The sequence below is a fragment of the Haplochromis burtoni genome, unplaced genomic scaffold (assembly GCF_018398535.1).
Source record: "Haplochromis burtoni strain Fernald_Lab_line unplaced genomic scaffold, NCSU_Asbu1 Contig_180, whole genome shotgun sequence".
NCBI lineage: Eukaryota > Metazoa > Chordata > Actinopteri > Cichliformes > Cichlidae > Haplochromis > Haplochromis burtoni.
In genome coordinates, this window is record NW_024582541.1 from 1,252,872 (window position 1) to 1,275,430 (window position 22,559).

At 41.6% G+C, this 22,559-nt stretch overlaps 1 protein-coding gene across 2 annotated transcripts; it reads right to left on the minus strand.

The window, feature by feature from the left end:
* Positions 1-886: 886 nt before the first annotated feature.
* zc3h7bb (zinc finger CCCH-type containing 7Bb) lies at positions 887-14,472 on the minus strand. Of its 2 annotated transcripts, none has more exons than XM_042225730.1 (21): positions 14,227-14,472; positions 13,366-13,427; positions 13,231-13,267; positions 12,725-12,922; positions 12,345-12,503; positions 12,063-12,203; positions 11,938-11,980; positions 11,611-11,846; positions 11,209-11,494; positions 10,710-10,765; positions 10,503-10,602; positions 10,129-10,290; positions 9,812-10,017; positions 9,609-9,709; positions 9,250-9,431; positions 8,941-9,020; positions 7,281-7,534; positions 7,055-7,160; positions 6,783-6,891; positions 5,477-5,610; positions 887-4,997 (listed from the first exon to the last, which is right to left on the minus strand). In XM_042225730.1, exons 2-21 carry the CDS (start codon positions 13,422-13,424, stop codon positions 4,962-4,964), a joined length of 2,685 nt encoding a protein of 894 aa, XP_042081664.1. In that variant the 5' UTR covers positions 13,425-13,427; positions 14,227-14,472; the 3' UTR covers positions 887-4,961. The 2 variants fall into 2 exon arrangements, with proteins under 2 accessions (XP_042081664.1, XP_042081663.1); XM_042225729.1 differs by having other exon boundaries at positions 11,611-11,849; positions 14,227-14,471.
* Positions 14,473-22,559: the final 8,087 nt, after the last annotated feature.

Consider the following 22,559-nt stretch of genomic DNA (forward strand, 5'->3'; position numbering starts at 1 on the left):
AAGTATAGGCCTTGTAATGCTCGTCTATACACACGTTTTACACCAACTAAGACAGAAACAGTCCAATGGGTGTCAAATAAAGCTCCAGGGGCACGCCTCAGACCCCAGTGTGGCCCGCTGCAGCTTTGGTAAATGTGAGTGGAGGGGTTAAGTATTGGATTTTTAACTGTATTCTGCGAAAGCTGTAGCTTCCCACGGTCCCACGGTTTATAATACACCAGAGAAAACGAGTAATAGATTTTTTAAAAATGACAGAAAAGTCTTTTCCCGTTTTTTTTCAGCATCTACTGTAACTTTATTATTGTTACTTTTTCTATAATTTACACATCTATTACTTAGATCAAGTCTAAAGAGTGCTGTGGACATATCTTTCATTTACTAGAGCGGGATCTCTTTATTATGCAGAAAAAGAGATGCTGTTGAAACGTAATCTCAGGAATTAATTGTGTAGTTTTCTATCTTCTTTACTTTCACTGGTCCGACCCACTTAAGATCAAAATGAGCTGCATGCGGCTCAGTGTAAAATGAGTTTGACACCCCTGTATTATACTAATTATGAACTTTTATGGAGTCTATTCATGCAGTTTATGTTTGCTGAGAGAAATGTCTAAATTAAAGGGCAGAGGAGAGTCTCCATTTAACTTTCACTGTGGCTCCAAAGTGCATCTAAGGCCTCAGACTGAAGAGCAGGCTCTGCAAAGGGTGTTTTGTAAGATCTCTGTAAGTCACGTGTAGGACTCGTTAAACTCTGAGCGTGGCACAGTCAGACCGGTTTGTAATAAATCCTGTCACCATTAAGTTTCAGCGTTTCATATTTTGACTGCCACCAATCATACTCATGAATTAATGTCAGGGCGCTTAATTTTAAGGAATAGAATCAACTGGGTTTTGTTTTTTCTAAAAGTTTATTAAATGCTTTCAAGAGATTTGGTCCACATGTGTGATCATCAACTTCCAACCAGGGAGGAGAAAAGAGAAAAAGGCAAGAAGGGGAAAAAATAACAACAAAATGTTGTTTTTAAAAAAGAAAAACATACAAAACAAACAAATAAACAGAGGCCTTGTTTTTTCCACTTCTTGCATCCCTGGTTTCCTCATTCGAAGTTGCCGAAAACAATAACCCAAAAAATAAAAAAAAATTCTAACCTTTTGAAAACTGATTCGTTCAGTCTTTTGTAGCTGTGTAGGTGTGTGTTGGTGCTGCCAAACACATGACACAAACTTCATCGGAGGGTGGGGGAGCCGGAGTGGCAAAGAGGCAACGGGATGGTAGGTCACTTGAATATTTCTTTTTGGAGCAGCAACTGGACAGTGTGTAACGTCATTTCACTGCGGCAAGATGCATTAAAGTGAAGTGACTGGATCAGGACACTTTATCAGAACACACAACTTTGAAGTCAGGTGACATTCAGAAGAAGCATGCCTGTGTGAGCAACAAAATTCATTATTTGACCCCCTTTACTTTAAGAGGGGGGTAGAGAAAAGTAATTTCTTCCACATATACGCGAGCAAATCTGGCTGTTTTATCAGATGCTTTGGCACCAGAATCCGTCACACGCTCGATAAGGTTGTGTCATGATTCGTCGGCTTTTAAACGGCACGCACACAACAAGCAGCCCAGACATTTGCTTCTTTGTTTCCCCGACCTCTCTCACAAACACTAGGGAGAGGAGCCTCACCTCAAATGATTTGCTCTCTTATTTAAACAGCAAAAATCTAAATCCAGATCGACAAATTTTAGTCTATGTGGGCCAAATGAGATTTAAAAAAAACTCAAATTATATTTTCTTTGGGTGAGCGCCACTCTCCTTTATAGCCTGTCCCATTTAACTCTCAAAAGCAAGATGAGAACACATTTCTGACCACAGCACACTTTTCAACAGCCACGGAAAAAAAGACAGCCCATCATCTCTTATTCAGATTACCTTATAAGGGTGTCTAAGTATTATAATAGGTATCAAGTATCATATACTGTATATAGTAAGGAGGGTTATACAATAGGGGTATGTTATCATCTTATAGGTGAAGTATATTGAATAAGGCGCTATACGGGAGTATATAAGCCTCTGTGTATGCGGTCGTTTCCAGATCTGTCCTTGCCCGGTGAATCAGCTCAACCAAAGAGGCAAAGCAAAGGCAGTGAGCAGTGAGTTCTGCTGGTAGGATCAAACTGAGACACTGCAAGAAGGAAAGACGTTACAGTATATATACTTTAATCATCAACTATCTAGTTTTACCCTTTGGTCCTACCAGAAGATCTCAGATATAGCACTCATTTACAAGTCTACAGCTGTTGGCAGCTGATAAATGAAATCTACCAGAATCTGTGTTTTCTGCTCACTGCCTTCACCCCCAAACAGAGCTGTGCACTAGCAGCATACACAGATGCATATTATATTCATACATGGATACATATATAAAGAGAGAGTTATACATTGCAATTAACATACATATATCAATAGCATATAGAAGAGAAATCGAAATAGCAATCATTATAGTCATCATATTCATCATAATACTAGGAGCAGTAGTAATACGATCCCTCGAAGAAGCTAATAAGAGGGCTGTTCCAGACAAGGCCTGATCTGCTGCCACGCGACCTGCCAGACTGACGTGCGAGCTGCGTTTTTGGTCAGCTCGTTCAGTGGTCAGCAACATCAGAAAACTCATGTAAAGTAAATATCCTGTGGTTTGATGCTCTTGTTTCTTTAGGTCTCTCCTTTGCTCCTCTTAACCACAGCGTTCTCCTGTACTAGCAGAGTGTACAACTGGAAAATTACAGCATCCTGCAAATCCAGTTTACGCTGTTCTGATTGCGGAAAAAAAAACAACAACTTCAACTTGACTGACTTGTTTGACTTCTAGCCCTCTGCTCCAAGTGCAAATATTTGACCCTCTCGGTGATCCATCTCTCCACATTCAGCCACTTGTATCTAACCCTGTCTGGAACAACCCACACTGAAGGAAAACTTTTCAAAATAAAAAGAATCTTTAAAAAAAAAAAATTCACTATAGTCATCTAGTTCAGCGATACATGTCATATAGCAATACCTCAATAACAAGAAGTTCTATGTAATCAATACAGGTTTTCAGGTTATATATTTATTAAGCTTAACTGCTAAGTTATCAATTATTATTAGTAGTATAGCATTATTTGTAAATATGTATAATATGTATGTATCTGAATATAGACATACCTTCATCGTGTCTATCCACATTAAAGGCTAGAATAAGATGGCAACAGATATCCTGCCTGTGTGTGTGTGTGTGTGTCACATGTGGTGCTGTTTATAGGCACAATATGTGGTGTGAATTCTTTCCCCGTCTCAAGCTAGCACGTTTCCCCCAGGCGGGCTATCGTTAGCTATCGGGAACAGATACATTTGGGCTCATATGAGGAACACCGGTCTCCATCTGAAGGATGTGGGAGTGCAACTGGTTTGTGATGAACTCAGCTGGACTGAAGGAATGCCCACTTGCCTTTGCATTCAAATCTTCTCAAACAATACAACTTTAAACTAGAAAAATATAGTTTCAATCATCCTTATTATATCTTTATGTTTAAGTTATTATTCATCTGGATGTCATTCTTTCATCTTGAACAACTACAAAGCTATTTTTTCCCCTCTTACAACTCAAATATTCTGCACAGGCAACATTTTCACTTTGCTTCAGTCCAAGTGAGATCATTACTTTCAAACAGCCACCCTCAGTCTGATCCATTACAGAAGGGCAACTCCAGCTGGGATTGTGAAATGCTGCAGTCACTTCTCGGTAGCTCTCCAACACCAGCTTCACCCGTCTGTCAGCTGCATGCCAGTACAGTATTTTATGAAGAATATAGCCTCGAGGAATCTTAGCCATCAGCCTTGTGTACTTTAATCAAGGGGTTTGATCAACTATGTTGTTAAAGCATAATTTTACCTCCCTCTTCTGTCAGCATGAGAGAAAATGACATTCAAGTTGACTCTCTATGGGCAGCAGGTATAAGGTTACCAAGTAAGAATGTGTCTGTGCTCATCCCACTCAGGAAGCGTTGGTATGATAACACAACCAGCTACTAAGGGGCCTTTTTTTCTATAAAAGAGGGGCGAGAACTGCAATTAAACAGTTTTTGGGAAATAAACTTGCATACATTCCGGCACAGCAACATGTTACATGACTAATCTTCTCTTTATGAAGGCCCATGCAGGCATTACATTCATAGCTTCTACCAATATGGCAGACAATAGAACAAGGAACCGTGTAACTCTCCTTGGAAAACAAAAATGTTGCTCAGAAATCAATTGAATTTATTCTGATCCTCTCACTATATTCCCACAAAGGAAGAAGAGCAGGATTTGGTTGTTGCAGAGCTTAGCGAGGCATGTCCACCAGGAGCCTCTTTCTCCAATGCTTTACAGTTTCTTCACTTTTGATAACCATTACAGCACTGAGAGCATTTGCCCGCTGGAATGGCGAGCATTTACTGGGTTTCTGAACTATCAGCGAGAAAAATGTTAGAGCTGCGACCAGCGCGCTCACCCAAGAACTGCTCCAGTGCAACAAGGATTTGGAAAAACAAAGAAACAACCAAAACAATGGATTCTGGTGGACAGAGCTGCTGTATGAAAACACTTGGGAACACTTACTTTAGTCAAAACAAAAAAAGTTGTCTCTGGAATTTCTGGGAACCTAAAGGAGTCATATTCTGACTGCAGCATGATGGGAAAACAAAAGGCTTATGTCCCGCACTGTATTTACAAAGCTTGAATTGGCTCCTGTGATTTGTGTGTAAAATGTTTGTGTGAGGGTGGGTTCAATTGTTTTTCATGTCAATTTGCTTTCTCGCTGCTGTCGAGATGTTAAGAGAAGGTCAGACTGGTAAGATGACAGACTGTTCGGTTGTAGCTGGTGTGGCATGCCCATCTCTCTGATGCAGTTCGGCGGCGATTGGCTGCTTCTATTCAACACAGCTTCGCCTAAAGGTCGTCCCCGTCCGATAACTGCCGGCCTCCCTGAAATGACGCAAACCATCTGTTGTGTCACATGCCAACAAGCTGCACAGATGTGGCGCTTGATGCTGGCTCCAAACAGTCCCGACAGACTTTAACATTAAAAACCAACAGTAAGCACTAAGTTGTAGAAATGTGGCATGAGCATTAGCTGATGACTAATAATAATATAACAGCCCTTTTTCACTAGTATCTGCTTAGATCGACTCTGTTTTGGCCGTCTCCATTACAAGTACGACATAATGTGCGTGGCTTGTTATAGCTGAATAGGTACTAAAAAAAGTACATGGAAAAGTACACGGTACCAGGCACTGCCACCTAATGGAAAATCCTAAAATCTAAAACTATACTGTCAAAATGTGCCTTTCATATACAGTCTGTTGTTGGAATCTGCTCGTCATCATATTTTGCTCAGTGGAGATTAAGAATAGGAAAATAAGCAAGGTTTGACCTCGGATATTGACGTCTTTTTAAACACTCACCATGGCTTCTGTGTAATCTGCTGTTATGGTGACCTGCTTGTCTTCTGGGGGCGGGGTCACAGCAGAGTTATCCGAGCGTCTGCTCTGATTGGTGAGCTGCAGCCACAGTTCGTACATCTGCTGCATGTCTCTCACTAAAAGGATCGAGGGAAGACGGAAAATTAAGATAATATCAGTAACCTTGAAGATGGTTATCAGAAACAGTCAGTGCAAATGGAATACAAAAAAGAAAAGAATTAGAGGCTTTTATAGTGGCTGCAGTTGAGGACAAAGGGACGGTGGATATGAGAGCATGATAAGAAAATTAAAAACAGATCCAGCTAAACAAAGCCCGTTTTCACTAATGTAGTATTTTTCCCAAACTAAGTGGAAAATAGTGTCTGTTTTTTTTAGCATTATCTTTATAATAGTGACTACAGATAAACCTGTTTGTTTTGTTTTCATGAAAAGTGCATCTTGCATATAAATATCCATTAAATTTATTTAAAAAAGGAAAAGAATGAGAAGATCCAGCCATTTAGGGTCTGGACAGTCTGCCCCGGCTCGGTTTTGTTACAGTGGGATGAACTCAAAACAACAAACAAACAGAAGTTAATGGAGTTATACCTCCTTTAGATAAGTAACCTAATTCCATAATCCAAACAATTTTGGAAACCTGACTGCATTGTACTGCACATTTAGGGTCTTACATTCAGACGATCTAATAAAACAAAATTCAAGGACCTGCAGAAGTCTAGTTCTCAGAAGCAGCATGGGGGTGGAAATGTTATGGTTTGAGGTTTGTCAGCAGCCGCAGGGAATTAGATGGCTGCAGTTATTGAATAAACAACAAATTCTACATCACATCAAAGAGCTCTTGAAGTTAATGTGAGGTCTGAATGTTGGATCTCTCATTACTACACTAACTAACCCACCATGGCTCAATAAGGGACGCTGGTGGATAAGGGAATAAGCCCAAATTCAAATCCCATGCAAATGAAGTCATTTTGCATAATATAGTTTTAGTAGTATTGTCATTGTTATGTGCAGCTAAAGGCTGCAATACTTCTTTTTAGAGTGAAGGGTGCACTTTTCCCGACACAACAATAGTGTTTTTATTGGATAAAGAACCTAATCCTTAAAGGGATTAAATGTTTATTTGTCCCAGTCTCCATTTGACTTTTTCACATGACAAACTCCAACCTGAATCACTTAATCCACATATGAAAGTGTAAGGTGGAGCTCGCACACTGCTGCCTTTGTATATTTACAAGCTCTTAATGGCCTGATCTCAGTACAGTTGTCCTAGGCTGAACCAGAAGCTTACAGCTGTTGTTTTTCATATACGTCCAGACGTCCCTCTCCTCAAGACTGTGGGCAAAAGAGCAGTTCCCAATATAGTGGCACTTCTTCTGCTTCATCACGTGCACGCACATCTGGGTGAAATATGTAAAGCAAAGATTCAAGTTTGTGAGTTACAAAAACGGCTGTGCCCCGAGGCAAAACCAGTCAGCTGGATTCTACATGTGAGAGGTGGAGGGGCAGAAAGAGGGTGGAGTAAACATGAACTGAAGAGGAAAGAAAAACAGAGGAACTCACGTCATATTGCTGTGGATAGGTGCGGGAGAAGGGAAGAGGCCGAACAACAACCCACTTCTTCTTCTCAAATGACTTTACCAGCAACACCCGGCGTTCTTTCGTCCAGCTGAAGAAACAGAGAGCAAACATGGGAGCCTTAAAGATACCGTGACATAAAGTCATCAAACTTGTTAGACCACCTGAGAAAACACAGTCAGCACGTGAGCATGTGTGAATGGGGCCTCACCTGTGCCGTGCCTTGGCAGTACAGTACTTGAGGTTCTTGTCCGGCTCGTTGACCTGACCTTCTCTCCAGCACTGACCGCACACAAACTTCATTTTCAGGTTGAGGGGGCGACCTCTTCCTGCTCCTAACCCACCCACTGGGCTCACACCACTGCCACCTATGCAATCTCCTCCTACTCCTACTCCACCACCGCCACCCATTCCCCCAAGCCCTCCTACAGGAACACTGCTGCTTGGATGGGGTATATGGATGGGCTGAAACAAAACAAATCCATTCATTAAATATGAGAAAACAGAGGAATGAATTCCTGCATTACCCCTAGAAAGCTACAAAATGCACAAACTTAAAGACATTTATCCAATTTTGGGTCTAACCAGGAGTCTTAGACATTGTACACATTGGAAGAGAAAGTGAATGATATTCCACGTCGTTAAGTGACTTCGGACAAAATAACCATTGGTGACAAAAACTGGGCGAAACCCAAGAAAAACTTTTCTCAACTTCCAGGCAAGCAACTGAAGTGATTACCAATGAGAGGGAAGAATAGCATTGCATAACGTAGTAGTAAATACATTACAAGGTCACCTAGGCAACCAGACCCTGGAATATCTGCAATAGACCAGCTGTCAACTTCAAAGCAATGTGCAACGGAAAAACCACTTCTAGAGCGTATGAGCGACGAATTAAAGCACCAGTTCTAACCACCAAATACAACAGTTTCTTGTGCCCAGTTTTAGATAAATTAAATAAAATAAATATTAAATAAAATCACTACTGGTAGCATGAGGCTCTGGATCCTACATAAATTGCACAGGTGGTCCAACTCCTTCGGGATAGCACATCAACATTGCCAGAAAGTTTGCCGTTTCTCCCAGCACAGTCTCAAGAGCATAGAGGAGTTTCCAAGAAGCAGGCAGTCACAGTGGGAGAGCTGGACAGGGCCATAGAAGCTCCTTGACCCATCACTAGGACCGGCATCTGCTCTTTTGTGCAAGAAGGAACAGGACGAAAACTGCCAGAGCTACAAAATGACCTACAGGAGGACTCTGGTGTAAATATCTTTCACCAAACAATCAGCACATGTCCCAAACATGAAAGGGTCTGGAGAAGCAGTGGAGAAGATTATCCTCCCTGTATCATCGTTTAGAATTAAAGGTTTGTTGGTGGGTTAGTGATGGTCTGAGGAGACATATCCATGAAGAAACACACAGAACTCAACAGAATTCAGATATGAGGATGAATTCCTTGGATTCACTTTCAGACCCTACCCTGGTGCAGTTTCTTCGTCTGAACTAAATCCAAGCGGACACGTCTGGGATATTCTGTTTCGGTCCAACTCACACTGCCAGCCTGAACTTTAGACTCTGCAGAGGAGCTCACAGATGCCCTCGCCCATCATCCATCTTCTCATTAGGAGCATGCCCCTACAGTGTTGGGCTGCATGTATCAAATGATGTGGCATTGTTTAATTCCTAACACATTACCCAGTGCATATCAGCGTAGATATCCAACAGGATTTTTTTCCCCCCATTAAGATCTGACATGGTTTCAAAGTGTTCCTCTAATTTTTTTACCATGTATTTAAAGACATTTAAATTTTTTTAAGGACTGTGATCACCCAAAATGTATCCAAATGTCTCAGGGGCTTTTACAGCCTCACCTTCTGCTGCTTCTGTGCATTCTGCTCCAGTCGTTGCCAGTGCCTCTTGGACTCTTGCACCATCTCTTCATGGGTGATACCTACAGGAAATGTTTGTCACAGCTCAGTGAAAGCATCTTTATTTGATGCTCAGTTAATAACTGCTGGTTAGTGCTGATTGTCATTGTGTTTACAACAGCTGCTTTTCCATAACATTCAAATATGTCAGACATTTGTCAAGAGTGAGCGCTATTATTAATGACTGTTTACTGGATTACATTTAATATCTTGAACAAATTAAAATTGCAGCTGAGTCTGGTTTCTACCTACCTGTGTCCTGCTGCAGAACCCAGCATTTGAGCTCTATGACAGAGTGCGCAAAGGAGCAACTGTCCTCACGCTGGCACCCATAGCGAACCTCATGCCGACAAATATCAAACTGGCAGAGAGGGTGAAGAGGACGCACCTTACTGTATCGCACATTGGCTGACCTAACCACATGCACCAGGCACCTGCAGGAGAAAGTAAGATCAAAGCACATGATGACACATTTGTCTCTTTTCTGTACAGTGACCAGCTTTGACCACTTAAAGAAAAAAATCAATCAGAATTTTATTAGAAAAAGCTAAACTGATTAGAAAACCAGTTACTTCAGCAAAGTGAAGACACGGTAAAACTGTTACACTCACTTGTTATCGTCAAACGGGTGTCGAGCTGTGAGATTTGAACAGACCGCCAAGTTTTCTTTGCTGCGTTTGCTGATGATGCGAGGTTTACTGTCAAAGCATTCCTGTTAAGAAAGAAAGTTAAGGCAGACGAGTGAAGATCCATTTCCACTTTTACAAACGCCAAAGAATCTAAAGAGGAAATGTATAGCAGACTGTGGTCTGACCTCACAGAGGAACATGAACATGCCCATGTGGAGCTGCAGAAGTCTGGTGACACTCAATGCCCGCCTCTCCGTGCTGCCCAGAGGATCAAACAGCAGCTCTCGACTCAGAGCGCCTTTCCTCTCCTGAGTCCACACATCGATCTCCTCCTGGCAGTACGCAAACGTGCAGTTCTCCCCATACTGGCACTCCTGACGCTCCTGTACCTCTGTGGGACCAGGCAGAGAGAGAATACTCAACAGAATATAAATGTAATGGTGATCAAATGTGTATCTGATAGATTACATATTCCAGCGTTAACTCCCCACGGGAAACATACCCTTACAGAGTACAAAAGCCCCCAGGAAATTGTTCCGTGCAGGCCGGGGCCGAATCCTCTTCCAGGTGGGGTCGTCTGAATTTTTGAGACGACACAGCAGCACATCTCTTTTACAGCGATGTGCTGCCTCTGGCTGATACTTATAGTCCATCACTCGTGGACCTGAGTAAGAGGAAGAAATAGTTAGATACTGATTATTTCAAAAAGAGCAATAAGTGGTCTTCTGTTAACATCTTGTCAGCAACTAAGTTAAAAATTCCCCAAGAAATGTCCGGCAATTCATACATTAGACACAGTGATGCTGCAACACCCTACTGTGAACATTCAGAAAATTCAGGACAAAGGACAGCATGTCAAAGGCTGGTAATACAAACCTATTCTGCTGTAACAGGCATGACAGGCCTGCCGAAACTCGTGTGTGGCAGCCAGAGGATTCCTGGAGAGCAGAGACAGGTTGGTCCCTGCTGGACCATTCTGAAAAAGAAGAGCAGAAAGAGATGTGATATAAAAGAAAGACAATGTAAATAAACAACTAAAAAATAAAATGGATTTCTAGTAACAGATATGTGTGTTTTGCTTACTGCATGTGCACTGTGGTTGCGCATTCCAGGAATGAAGCTGTGACACACTCGTCCCCCTGAAGAACACAGACAAGGACACTGATGTCAGACTTCACATTGTATTGTTGCTGACTCACACCGTCTGCTGATGATGCATATCTCAGGTTAAAGCCAGCTCCCTAGAAACTGTGCTCTGGCAGATAAGCAACTTAAAATCATTGTACTGGGTCAAATTTAATTAATGTGCATCCTATTGGTATGGGGTAATAATAATCTATACTGTACTTAAATCACAGTTGGCATGCTTATCGACACACTTTCATTCCTGCAGCTGCACTAAGTCATTTTAAGTGCAAACCATCAGATCCTAAACTGCATAAGCATCCTTATGCACATAAGCATTCCATGTGCAATTTATTTTAAACCCTTAAATGCTTTTTCTTCACAAAAGTTTTTTACTTAGATCAACATGTGTTGTCAAGCAGCAAACCATTCATGAAAACTTTCCCTTTCCGCTCACCAGGGAGAGTGTACTCTGACAATGAGTCGAGTCCCCCAGCGGCGACTCCTGCCTTCCCTTCTCCTTCCATAGACGTCGTGGAAAAGCCTCCCAGTGCGTCCTGCGCCTGGGTGGAGCCCTGGTCCCGCAGCGACGAGTAAGCTTCCAGAGGAGGAATGTCGCTGATCGAAGAGCTAAAAAAGGCTTGGGAAAGCTGGGATGAAGGGGCTGGAAGGCTGGGTGAGTAAGGAGGCCGGAGACCAACTGCTGTGTTGGGCAGGTTTGTGGGAATAGCACCCACTGGAGTCTGGAGGAGACACAGGAATATGCCGAGTTTAGATCATTCCTGGTGAAATAAAAGGGTTAGAAATACTGTCCAGTTTAGTCACAGTGCCAAGTCATATCGTTTTTTCCTGCACTCACCTCACTGACTTTCTTGGGGATGGATTCTAACAAGCTGTCTAGCTCATCCTTAATAACACTACTGCTGCATTCATCCATGTGCTCTGACACCGGGACCGAGTACTGCATGGGAGGCACCTGGCTGCTGGGGCTCTCTGAGAGGTCAGTGCACGAGGTTACCACAGTGGTCGTTGGGTCATCGCTGACTGGAATAGGAGTAGCCAAAGGAGCGGGGATGCACTGTGCGCTGGAGATGTCTGCTGGGGAGGAGGAATAAGAACATAACTGTCAGAAACAAGTGGGGCTGGGGATGAGCAGGTAAGTTCAACATGTGGCAGCCTGACATACCTGGTGAAATGTCACCCAGAGATTCAATTCCATTGGAGGACATCTAAAGAAAGGAGGAACCCATCAGGCTCTCACTCAGCCACTTCATTATATTACAAACTTTACACAGTGACAGCAGCACATACCTCTCCAGTGGGTGTGGAAGTCTCTCCATGACTGTCACCTTCAGTGGCCGTAGACTCCGTTTGTGGGCTGACGTAGGCCTTACGACCCTTTAGTCCCAGTTTGTTGGCTAGATCCTGAGCCAGATCACTCACCTGTCTGTCCTGGAAGATTAATTATTAAAAAAAAGATGCTCAGAATAGGTAAAAACCATGACGTTATCATATCAGTAGCACAATATTCACACAGTATTCCATTCCGCTTCAAAATTAAATGATAAGTCTTTGTTTTAAGTGGTGGCATACATTTGGTGCTGTGAGGAGACATTTGGTTCCACATGTGTAAGCCTCTCTGAGTTGTCCCATCTCCCTCAGACAGAGCGCTTTGCGGTACAGAGCCCTGCGACTTCCTTCTGACACACACAGTGCGCTGTCACAGTCCTGAACGCCGCGATCGTATTCCCTCTGAGTCAGAAAAACACAGGAAAAGTTATAACCTATACCTCCACCAAAGGTGATTTAATAAGATACAATTACATGTAATGATAATTCTACACCAATCTTGAAACTTGTATCTACAGTTTTACTTGAGACTTCACTCTCTACAGATTTCGAGTCTTCCACATGAACACATCTTTAAGTACTTTGGGAGGTAACACATCCATCCCACTCCCATTCTTTCTCACCATCTGGTAGTAGGCAGCAGCCCTGTTGACGTAGAGGCTCTCGAGCAGCTCATGGGGGATGACGAGAGCCTCAGCCTGGGCGTAGCGAGCAACACTGATCCCCTCTCCATACTGCTGGGTCGCTTGATGCCAGTCTCCATCCCGAAAACAAGAATTCCCTTCATCCAGCAAGTTACACACCAACTGAGTGAGAAATGCCTGAAAGGGATGTGTAAGAAGTGGGTAAAATGATTGAATGAGCATTGAAATGAGGAGACATAAACAAAACAAAAAAGACAGGCAATATTAGACAGAAAGAAAAGTAAACGAATGTGGAATAAGAAGAGGAATGCTTAACAGATTGAGGACAAATTTAAAAACAGTCTGAACTCAAGTTTACACCTTGGCCTGGGTAAAATTAGAACAAAATGTGGGTACTGTCATGTGGCAGTCTGCGTGTAAATATTACATAAACAAAATGGTGATAATGAAGCTCCAAAAAAAGCATAAACCAGATCAACACATACCTCATAACTCTCTGGCTCTGGGAAAGGCAATGAAGACCTATGGATAGGAAAGGAGAAGTGTCAAACATCTACACGTGCAAAATTTATACACTTTGGTATGAAATCACTGGTGGTCTCCAGATATTTCTCTCTTACTGGATAAAGCTCATGGCCTTCTGAATCTCCTCTCTTCGTTTCTGCCGTTCAGGATCCATATCCTAAATGTGAAGACAAGATTGACTTGCACCTATTTTTGTTTGTTTTTTTCTGAACAACAATGTTTACAGCTTTGACAGCGGCAGCCTAAGCATCGCTCTTTGCTACACATCTGTGTCCCGTCCTACGCCAAGGCCTGGCACTACAACATGCTAGACAAACAGCGGGGTCAGCTCACGGTGAAGCCTGCCATAATTGATGTTAGTGGGGTGAACATTTAGCGTAACCGGGGAATGAGACTCTACGCAAGAAATAACATTAATCGACGTAAAAACTGCGGACATTCTTTAAAGGGGGGCATTTAAACGCCCCGTAGATGTTTTCAACGACAACCAAAACAATGTTGGGACTATGATGAGGATAGCTAACGTTAGCGTGTCATGTGAACGTGTTTCTCAGCTCGTACTGAATGTTGCACCACCAGATAAGAATATATATAAGACATGCAGCTTGAGTCGGGTCAGCTACTAATGCAGTTAACGCTGAAAACCACTACATGAGTGTTTCTACCGATATTTGGGATTAGCCAGTGGACGAAACTAGCTAATTCGGCTACATGCTAATCACTGTAACTTAGCCGTAGTAAAGAGGAGAAAAGCAAAGGGAGCTTTGAAAACTGTTTAATTCCTATAGAAGTCACTCGCATCGTACAGTCTCGTTTAGCTAGTTAAGGTGACACATATAAAGGGGCATTGGACGAAAGCAGAGTTACCTAGCTACCGGGTAAGTAAGCTGACTTCATTTACTAGTGGAGCTAAAGCTAACAGCTAAACCCTGTCCAGACAGAGCACGGCAACTCACCGAGTTCAGTTGCTGCGCTTCTCAAAATCACAGATACCTTCATGCAGCGTTGGCGATAACGATGAGAAAAAGCAGCCAATTATCAATACATAACCTTGCGCATATTTTTACGTTTAGTGTTCCTGTCATTGGTGTGTGGACGGAGCGACTTTTCCAGCTATTGCTACGGCTGCTGGTAGATACAACTCAACTACTGGCTACCGCTGCTAGCTGTTATGGCCAGTGCAGTATGGCAACAAGTATCCAGACACAAGAGACCTATGACCGCAGGAGGGCAGCAAAAACTGTGTCAAACTGTGTGTGTTGGTAAATTACTACCGTTCCCCTACGATGTTATGTGCAGAAGTCTTGAGCCACCCCTTATATCTTTGCATTTCCTTCCAGGAACTAGATCTTCTTGTAACGAGTAATCAGTGATCCTTCATTCACTGCTTTATCACTCATTTCCAGTTCAGTACTTGCAGCTGACCATTTTCAGAGGAACACTATATTTGTTTGTTAACCCATTTAACACTGACCTGTGAATCATTCAAGCGTACTAAAGGCAACAAACTCAAGAGAAGAGTTAGATTTGTCAACACATAACAGACCATGTAGCAAAGAACCTATTTTAAATTGTACCTTTAGTTATTTTGTTGATAGCTGAATACGACATATAACTTGTTCTCATTTCTCTAGAGAATTTCTTCTTATTTACTCTTTAAAGAGATAAGAGTAGGTCAGGACTTTTGCATACTACCGTATATAGTTCATGTACCCGGACTTCCTCATCATTAATATTTTAATTTATTAATTACGTGAAGAAAAAAAAACTTTAGTCTTTATGCACAATTCATTAATAATAATAAGTTGTGCATCTAACAAATTAAGTAAAATGCTACAAATCAAGAAACACAGAAAGAAATACAGGGCTTTTCCTCTGATATGGGTGACCTGATTGGGTTGGACCAAAAATAAAGAACTATATGCGTCAAATTAATAAACACATATAGTCATACATAAAATACATATATTATTTATTTATTTTTAAATTTCAATACATTTTGGTCTCATGGGCTATTTTGTCCAGCATGAGGTCATGCTCGTGACGTCATCACAGCTCATTAAAGGGTTCACCTAGACATTTGGAGTCATTATTTTTGTTCTTAGCTGTCTGTAGGTCTGCCTACGTGAGTCACCTTCTTTATCCTGTGAGGAGCTCCCGGGCCTACCGAAAGCTTCTCCACATTGACTCACAAAGCAACCCTATTAGTTATAACGTGAATGAGTCAGGACAGCAGCCAATTCCAAAGCCTGTCCTGTGAGTTTTTGAACTTCTTTGTAGAAACAAAGAACATTTTCAGCTATTGTTTACTCTTTCTTGAATTACATTTAATCTTTAACAAGCGTGTTTCCACCACTTGGAAAATAAAAATTGCCTCACCAACTCAATTTTTGTGCCAATATTGGAATTTTGATATAATAACCTGAACGTTTGACTCGTGGAAGGCTTTTTTTCATTGGTAAAAACAATCTTCATTTACTGGTTTAAGCATAGAGAAGAAAAGACAACGCTCAAACTCAAACAGAGGCCTCAAACGGCAGAGACAAGAGGAAAACAGCAGATGGCGATAATACTCAGACGCTGACAAAATCCACGAAGAAAAAAAAAAATCCTGGTGGCGTGACGTCACGGCATTTAGCAACCGGCGCGCGGAAGAAGCGGCGTGTTGTCGCTTTATTTACCATTTAACATTTTCCCATTTGGTAAGCTTCTCTAGTTTGAAAAGTCGTCTGCGTTTTGAAGACAGCCGTGTGTCTCATAGACAAGATGATTTTCCTCAAACAGACAGAAAAAACCACTCAGTTTAGTGTAGTTTAGTTTAGTCAGCGTTTATCTTGTTGCGCACTACTACTAGTTAGCACAGAACAGCTAAATAGCTAACTTGGTTGTTGACAGTACTTTTTTGACGTTTCTGTGACGCTGAATGTTCTTAACTCTTACTGAACAGCATTTGGCTTTTTTGTGTCTGCGCTTGTATTTATTCTTATTTATGTTGCTGGATAAGCTTATAAAATGTGTCGCTTTTCCCTTCTCCGTAATTTGTGGATGTTTCTAGAGTCACTATGGCTTCAGATGACATTGCTCAGCTGGCTGATGCTCTCTCTAAGACCCATAAACGACTGGGAAGCAACATGGGCGCGCGTCTGTCTGTATGTAAAGCAACAGCTGGTGCTCTACAGTCACTGTGAGGGAGAAGCTGTGCACTACAGACATCGAGCTTCTGGCTGTTTCCCTGCACCCCTACTACCTCTCCAGAGAATTCCCACAGCTTTTCATCATCTTGGTTTACATCCACCCCAGAGCTGATGCAGCTAAAGCCACAGAGTACTTCACCAACACTCTGTACAAACTGGAACAATTATCACCGGACTCTCCCAAGTTCATCCTGGGTGATTTCAACCACTGTTCCCCTGACAAGTTGCTTAAAGGATACCAACAGTATGTTTCATGCAGCACACGTCAGGGGAAGACTCTGGATAAATGCTATGGCTCTGTACCAGATGCATTTAAAGCCCTACCCCTCTCCTCTCTCGGCTCAGCAGACCACCACACCATCCTGCTGGCCCCTGTCATCAAGAGGACTAACAAGGTCACCAAAAACATCAAGCATCATCCTGCCTGATTGGATGAATGGCACTGTGTTTCCAACAAGCTGCAAATTCACTGTGCATGTGAAAAGAACGTTTGAGGAGAACTGAGGAGACTGTTGGAGTTTGACATTTGCCACCTTTGGAGTAAAATGGCAAGAAGAGACAGTGGAACACAGGACAAAGCTGAAGGAGAACTGCCTGCTATAGAGATTGACAGACCACGTGACTTTTGCGCATTGCATGCCGGGAACTCGTGGCAAAACAATCCAAGTACCTGCATCAAATGCAAGCATTTGCAGCACCGCAAAACGTTCATTCTTCGGTTCCAATAAATTCTTGCTTTTTCTTTGCCCCCCAAAAAGGTATGTACAAAACGAAGGAGAACAATGCCGGTCCGTACAAAGACAGACTTGATGAAAAGTCAAAGAAAAGATACGAGGAAAAAAATCAAACCAGTGAAAGGGTCAGACCCTTACGAGCACACAGAGGGACAAAATACGTTAGCGTGCTGCCCAACTTTCACCACGCTCATATTTATAATTATACGGTTCTTGGAGTGAGTGCATACACTCGTGAAGTTTAGTAACTTCAGGTCACTGCAACAAGCCCAGGTACAGTTTACCGACGGATGGGTACAGGACCTTGAAATGCACCGTGTAGAATTTCGTTAACCGTTTATTAATATAACCTTTGAGCTCAACGGTAATTAATTAGTAGTGGAAATAATTTCTGGTACAGAAATGTAGCAGTGACAATAATATTGTATGCTGTAATCGTACTGGGCAATTAGTGATACAAAACAACTGTTTTATCCTGTGAATAAAAGTATATGTTTTTGTCAATGTACCATAATAACAGAAGCGAAACGCAATATTGTGTCAGGACAATTCACTATTTATGCACAATAAATAAAGGAGCGACAATTTCTGTTCAGCGCCAGACTTGCTTGTAACCTATATCACCAATTATGTTATGAAAATGACGTATTAACTACTACAAAACTCTGACCTTCGTGTAAATGCTTGGAGCAGACTAACCTGTGAGCTGGAGTGTTCTGGGACGTTATATTTGGTCTTTGAATGGCTGCAACCCAGTCGCCTCTTTGTTACTTCGGAAACATGGCTCGAACAATTTCTCTTCAACGACGTAATCCGATAACAACCGATCTCTTTACCCGTCGGCTTCCCGTGGCTGTCATGTGACCGGCTATTGCAGTTAATAATACAACAGCTTCTTGCCATTTTTGTGTTTCTTTTTATCGCTGTGTGACTGATTTCAATTGAAAGCCTGCGTGTGCTAGTACCTCTTGCCACGAGTTCCCAGAATCCTTTGCGGTTTTACCGTCACATTTTCTGTTGAAGTGAGAGGACAACAGAGTGAGAGGAAGTGAGAACACGAGGAATGCTGTTATTTAATGTGGGAAATCAAAATTTGGGTTAGCAAACCTGGGGAAAAGAAAACTGACTGCTTAAGTTGGAAAATTGTGAAGGAGTCTGAAACACTGCGAAAATAGAAACATATACAAAATCACACACACAAGCAGAACATGCATTAACCCTACTAACACAAACACAAGAGAGCTCATGAAGATTAGACAACATCTTAAGCATGTGAGTCTGTTTATCATCTTGTCCAAGTCACCTCGTGTGATGCAAAGACCAGTGGACTCATAGCACATTAGTTAAGAAATGATCAAATAATAGTAGAGAAGTGTGTAGGAAAGGCAGCTTTAAGAACATGCTCTGCTGGATATGCAGCTCCACAGACATGCATTAAACCTGCCTAATAACACAAACACACATGCAATGAAGAACCTTAGCTACATGTGCTACTACAATCAAGGTTAAAATAGTCAATTTACATACACTGTTGTTATAAATATGATAGTTTATCCACATGCAAATAAATACTCTCTGGTTGCAGGACAACAACGTTAACTTTTGGGAAAAGAGAGAATCTGGTTTGCCAACCAGTGTGACACGACAAAATTTAGTAGTTATAGTAAATTAGGAGATGGCGTTTGTCGTCGTTGTTTGTAGTTACGAATAAATTCTTTACAAATCCTACCATGTGGATTCATGGATTTTTTTTTTTTTCACATTCTGTCTCTCACAGTTGAAGTGTACCTCTGGTGCAAATTACTGACCTCTGTCATCATTTTAAGTGGGGGAACTTGCACAATCGGTGGCCCCACTGTAGGACGTGTGTTCTGGACTCTATTTCAACACTCAATTGACAGTCACGCTGTCCCCCCCAGCTGTGGAAACACTCCAGTCACTGCATCAGTGTGCTCTAAAGTCACTGGATTGTCCGTCAGATCTCTTGCACAGGTTTTCAGCCAACACGCCCTTAGATAGGCAGCCAAAATCATCAACGACCCCGCTTACATTCTTCACTCCGCATTTCAATGGCTCCCCTCTGGGCGATGCCTCTGCTGCATTTCCTGCAGGACTGACTCTTTTTATACTGCCGACACTTTACTCACTTACAGTTATTTATTCACCTTTCAGTCACTTTAATTGCAAAACTGTGTAATTTGTGTATATACTGTATATTCTGTGTATTTATTATCTCTTACTGCCTGTTTATGTCCTTCTCTTCAACGTCATGCTGCTCTGTTGTATGTTAACTGCCCCTTGGGGATAAAGTCATTCTGATTCAGGTTTCGCCACCGCATCTGCTCTGTAATTGCCTAGAAAAACAGAATCTTTGAGTTAATATAGACTTCACGTTTACAAACAACAAGGTCAGAGGAGTAATAAGGCATCCAGCACTGCAGCCACCATTTTGTCATCTGCAGCCACCATTTTGTCACTCCTCATACACTTGAGCAGCCACCGGTCCTGCTGCTAGGTTGATGCTATTCTACAGCCCTATCCACGGCTCCTCACATCTCCTCCACACTTTAGTCTGTACCTTCTTGTGATAGCACTTATGGATATGTCATCCTGGAGTTGGACTTTCTGTGAAGCCTCAGTGCGATGCAGGGACAGTCTCATGCAGTAGTGGCAAGAATCAGTCAGGAGGGATAAGATCAATGATCTGTGAGAGGAGGGTTTATTCTGTTGCCTCTCATGCACCTGTTGTCACTTTTATTTACACCAAAGCAGGTGAGCTACACTCATCACAGTTTCTGCTTCCTAACTGGACAGATTATATTCCTTAAGTTTAACTCATCGTGTTTTGTTGTGATGCTCCATTATTCATCTCACCTGTTTTGATTCAACATGGAGCTTTCTGAGGACTCGATGCTAATAAACATCACCACTCAAAAACAAAAAACAAAACATTACATTCTTCGATCCTCACAGCTCTAGATTCCCATGCAAGAGCTTAAGTAGCAGAACCAGTGCAGGACATGCTTTATTTTTATCTACTCTGGAGTCAAGCGGCTTGCACAGACTGTGAAAACACTCAGACAAACACAGAGGGTGTCAGGTTTGTTAGATGAACTATATTTAAGACAGAACATTTGGTACAAATTACTAATCAGGTAAACCAAAGTTATCCTCAAGGAATAGATGCACAATCAAACAGGTGATCTAAATGCTATATTCCATTCTCATACCACCAACACACAGAGCTATATGAGGTAATACACAGGATGTTGTGCAACATAAAGTCATATAAGAAACTGCAAATAAAAGTGATTCTGGTCCCTGATCACGATGATCCTGCAGTATGGGTTGGTCCCTATGAGCAGCACAATGACAGCTGTGAGTAAACAAACTCTCCCTAACGTTGCTCTTCTTTCCCTTAAAGAATTTATTCAAATACATTAATAAAACAAACACCTTTTTATTTATTTTACTCATGGATCATAATAATGTTGGCATCACAATTTCTGCTTAGCTACTCCTGAACCAGGTTTCACAAAAATCAGTAGTTGTATCAGCGTCTGCCACACCTGGTGGGATCTCTTCTAAAAATTTCTCAATTGCATTTCAGAAACACTGATGATATGTAACCCGAGATTTCCACAGATATAAAAGCATGTTTCTGAAATAAATCCTGTTTTTGTCTTTTTTTTTTTAATTTGTAAATTTTAACTGATTAATTACTAAATGTAGGATTTCCTTCACTTCAAGGTTACAGTCATTTCATTTAAACACATAGCTCAAGTCTGATTGATGTGAATTTTTTTTTTTTAAGCATTTGTATCTATTTTCTATAAAAATATAAGTCACAAGCACAAGTAGAAAAATAAAAATTAAGACATTCTTGGACAGTCTCTGTGAAGCCTTCATAAAATATGAATGTCAGGAGCAGAAATCAGTGGTTGGACTTGGCCTTTGACTAATAAGAATAAATCCGCACATGAAAGAAGACATCCGACAATCCTGAAGTCAAAAAAGAATTCAAAGAATCGGTTACTGTTGGCCTTGCTAGACCCCCCCCCCCCCTCGTCCTTAAGGATAATTCAAAGGTGAAAAACTGAATGTGAGTGCAGAGTGTGCCCCTGTGTCAGTCTCAAGTGTTAATCCTGGCACCTCCTCTCCAAAGCAGAGCTCAGCCTCTCTCTGGCACTGCCGCATGACTTGAGAACCCCACCGTTCCTGAAGAGTCAAAAAAAAAGAAATGTGAACGTGTGAGGCTGCGGTCTCACTCGTGCAACAGGTTAACACACATTTAAATAGAAATATGAAGTTCAACTAAGTCGAGGTGATGAAAGACTGTTCTACCTGGACAGGAAGATGTGAAGCAGTGAGGCATCGTGCTTAGGGAAGTATTCCTGCTGGACAGCATGTTCCAAACATAGCAGCTGACCCGGGACCAGCAAAGCCTTTTTTGTCTTCCCCTCTCCCTGGAAGTAAAAACAATAAAGAAAAGGCTCACCACATTTAAAACCAACTTACAACCTGGCCATTACAGATTTGCCTGAAAACTTTCGGCAAAGATCAGCTTTTTAATAGGAATTATGTGAATATGTTAAAATAATAAATAAAAATCTTTTGGGTATGAATGGTGGATGGACTGACCCATATATAGATTGGTATTGGTACTGGATCAATACTTTTTAACCACCAGGTTCAGTATAAAACCCTCTTCATGTTATTATTACTTTTTTCCAGTAATAATAAAATATAAAAAAATATTCTTCAAACATGCACAATGAAAAATGTCTGAACCTTTTTGTGTTGACTGTCACATCTGTTTGATTTATAACCTATATAACAGAGTGAATCTGAACCATCAAGCCAGGGCCTATTTCAGGAACGGTACACCTGATAAGTAACCCTGGAACGAACTTGGTTTCGGTCACAGGAGTAGAATCTAGTAGTTCTAACACACATGTAACTAACTCTAGGTTTCCACTGACCCGCTCTTTCGACCATTAGAAGTTATGGCGTTCCCCTTGAAGCCATGTTTAAAAATTTCGCACTCCGGAAGTGATAAGCCGAATTTTATATTCCGATATTCTGTGAATAGTAGCATTAATTTATTTGTAACGGTATATTGTCATGTAACTCGACATTCAGCTGACTATATTTATTGCCTTCGTTTTGCAAAGGAGCTCGATAATATTGTGACGTGCACGTTTGGTACGTTGTGGAGTCGGATGTCATTACGAAACGTTGTTGTCTGTGGTCCCTCAAGACAATTTAGAGGGATCAAAATTGCATAGCAGGTACAAACTCAATTCGATGGGTCTTGACTAATAAATTACATTTTGGGTCATATGGCTGTACAGTGACACA

Bases quoted from the DNA above. Each gene is read 5' to 3' on its own strand.
- zc3h7bb (XM_042225729.1), bottom strand. From the start codon at position 13,424: ATGGATCCTGAACGGCAGAAACGAAGAGAGGAGATTCAGAAGGCCATG. The intron at 12,204-12,344 runs GTATGCCACCAC...TTAATCTTCCAG, and splicing joins GTCTCCTCACAGCACCAAAT to GACAGACAGGTGAGTGATCT. The intron at 11,981-12,062 runs GTATGTGCTGCT...TCCTTTCTTTAG, and splicing joins CTTCCACACCCACTGGAGAG to ATGTCCTCCAATGGAATTGA.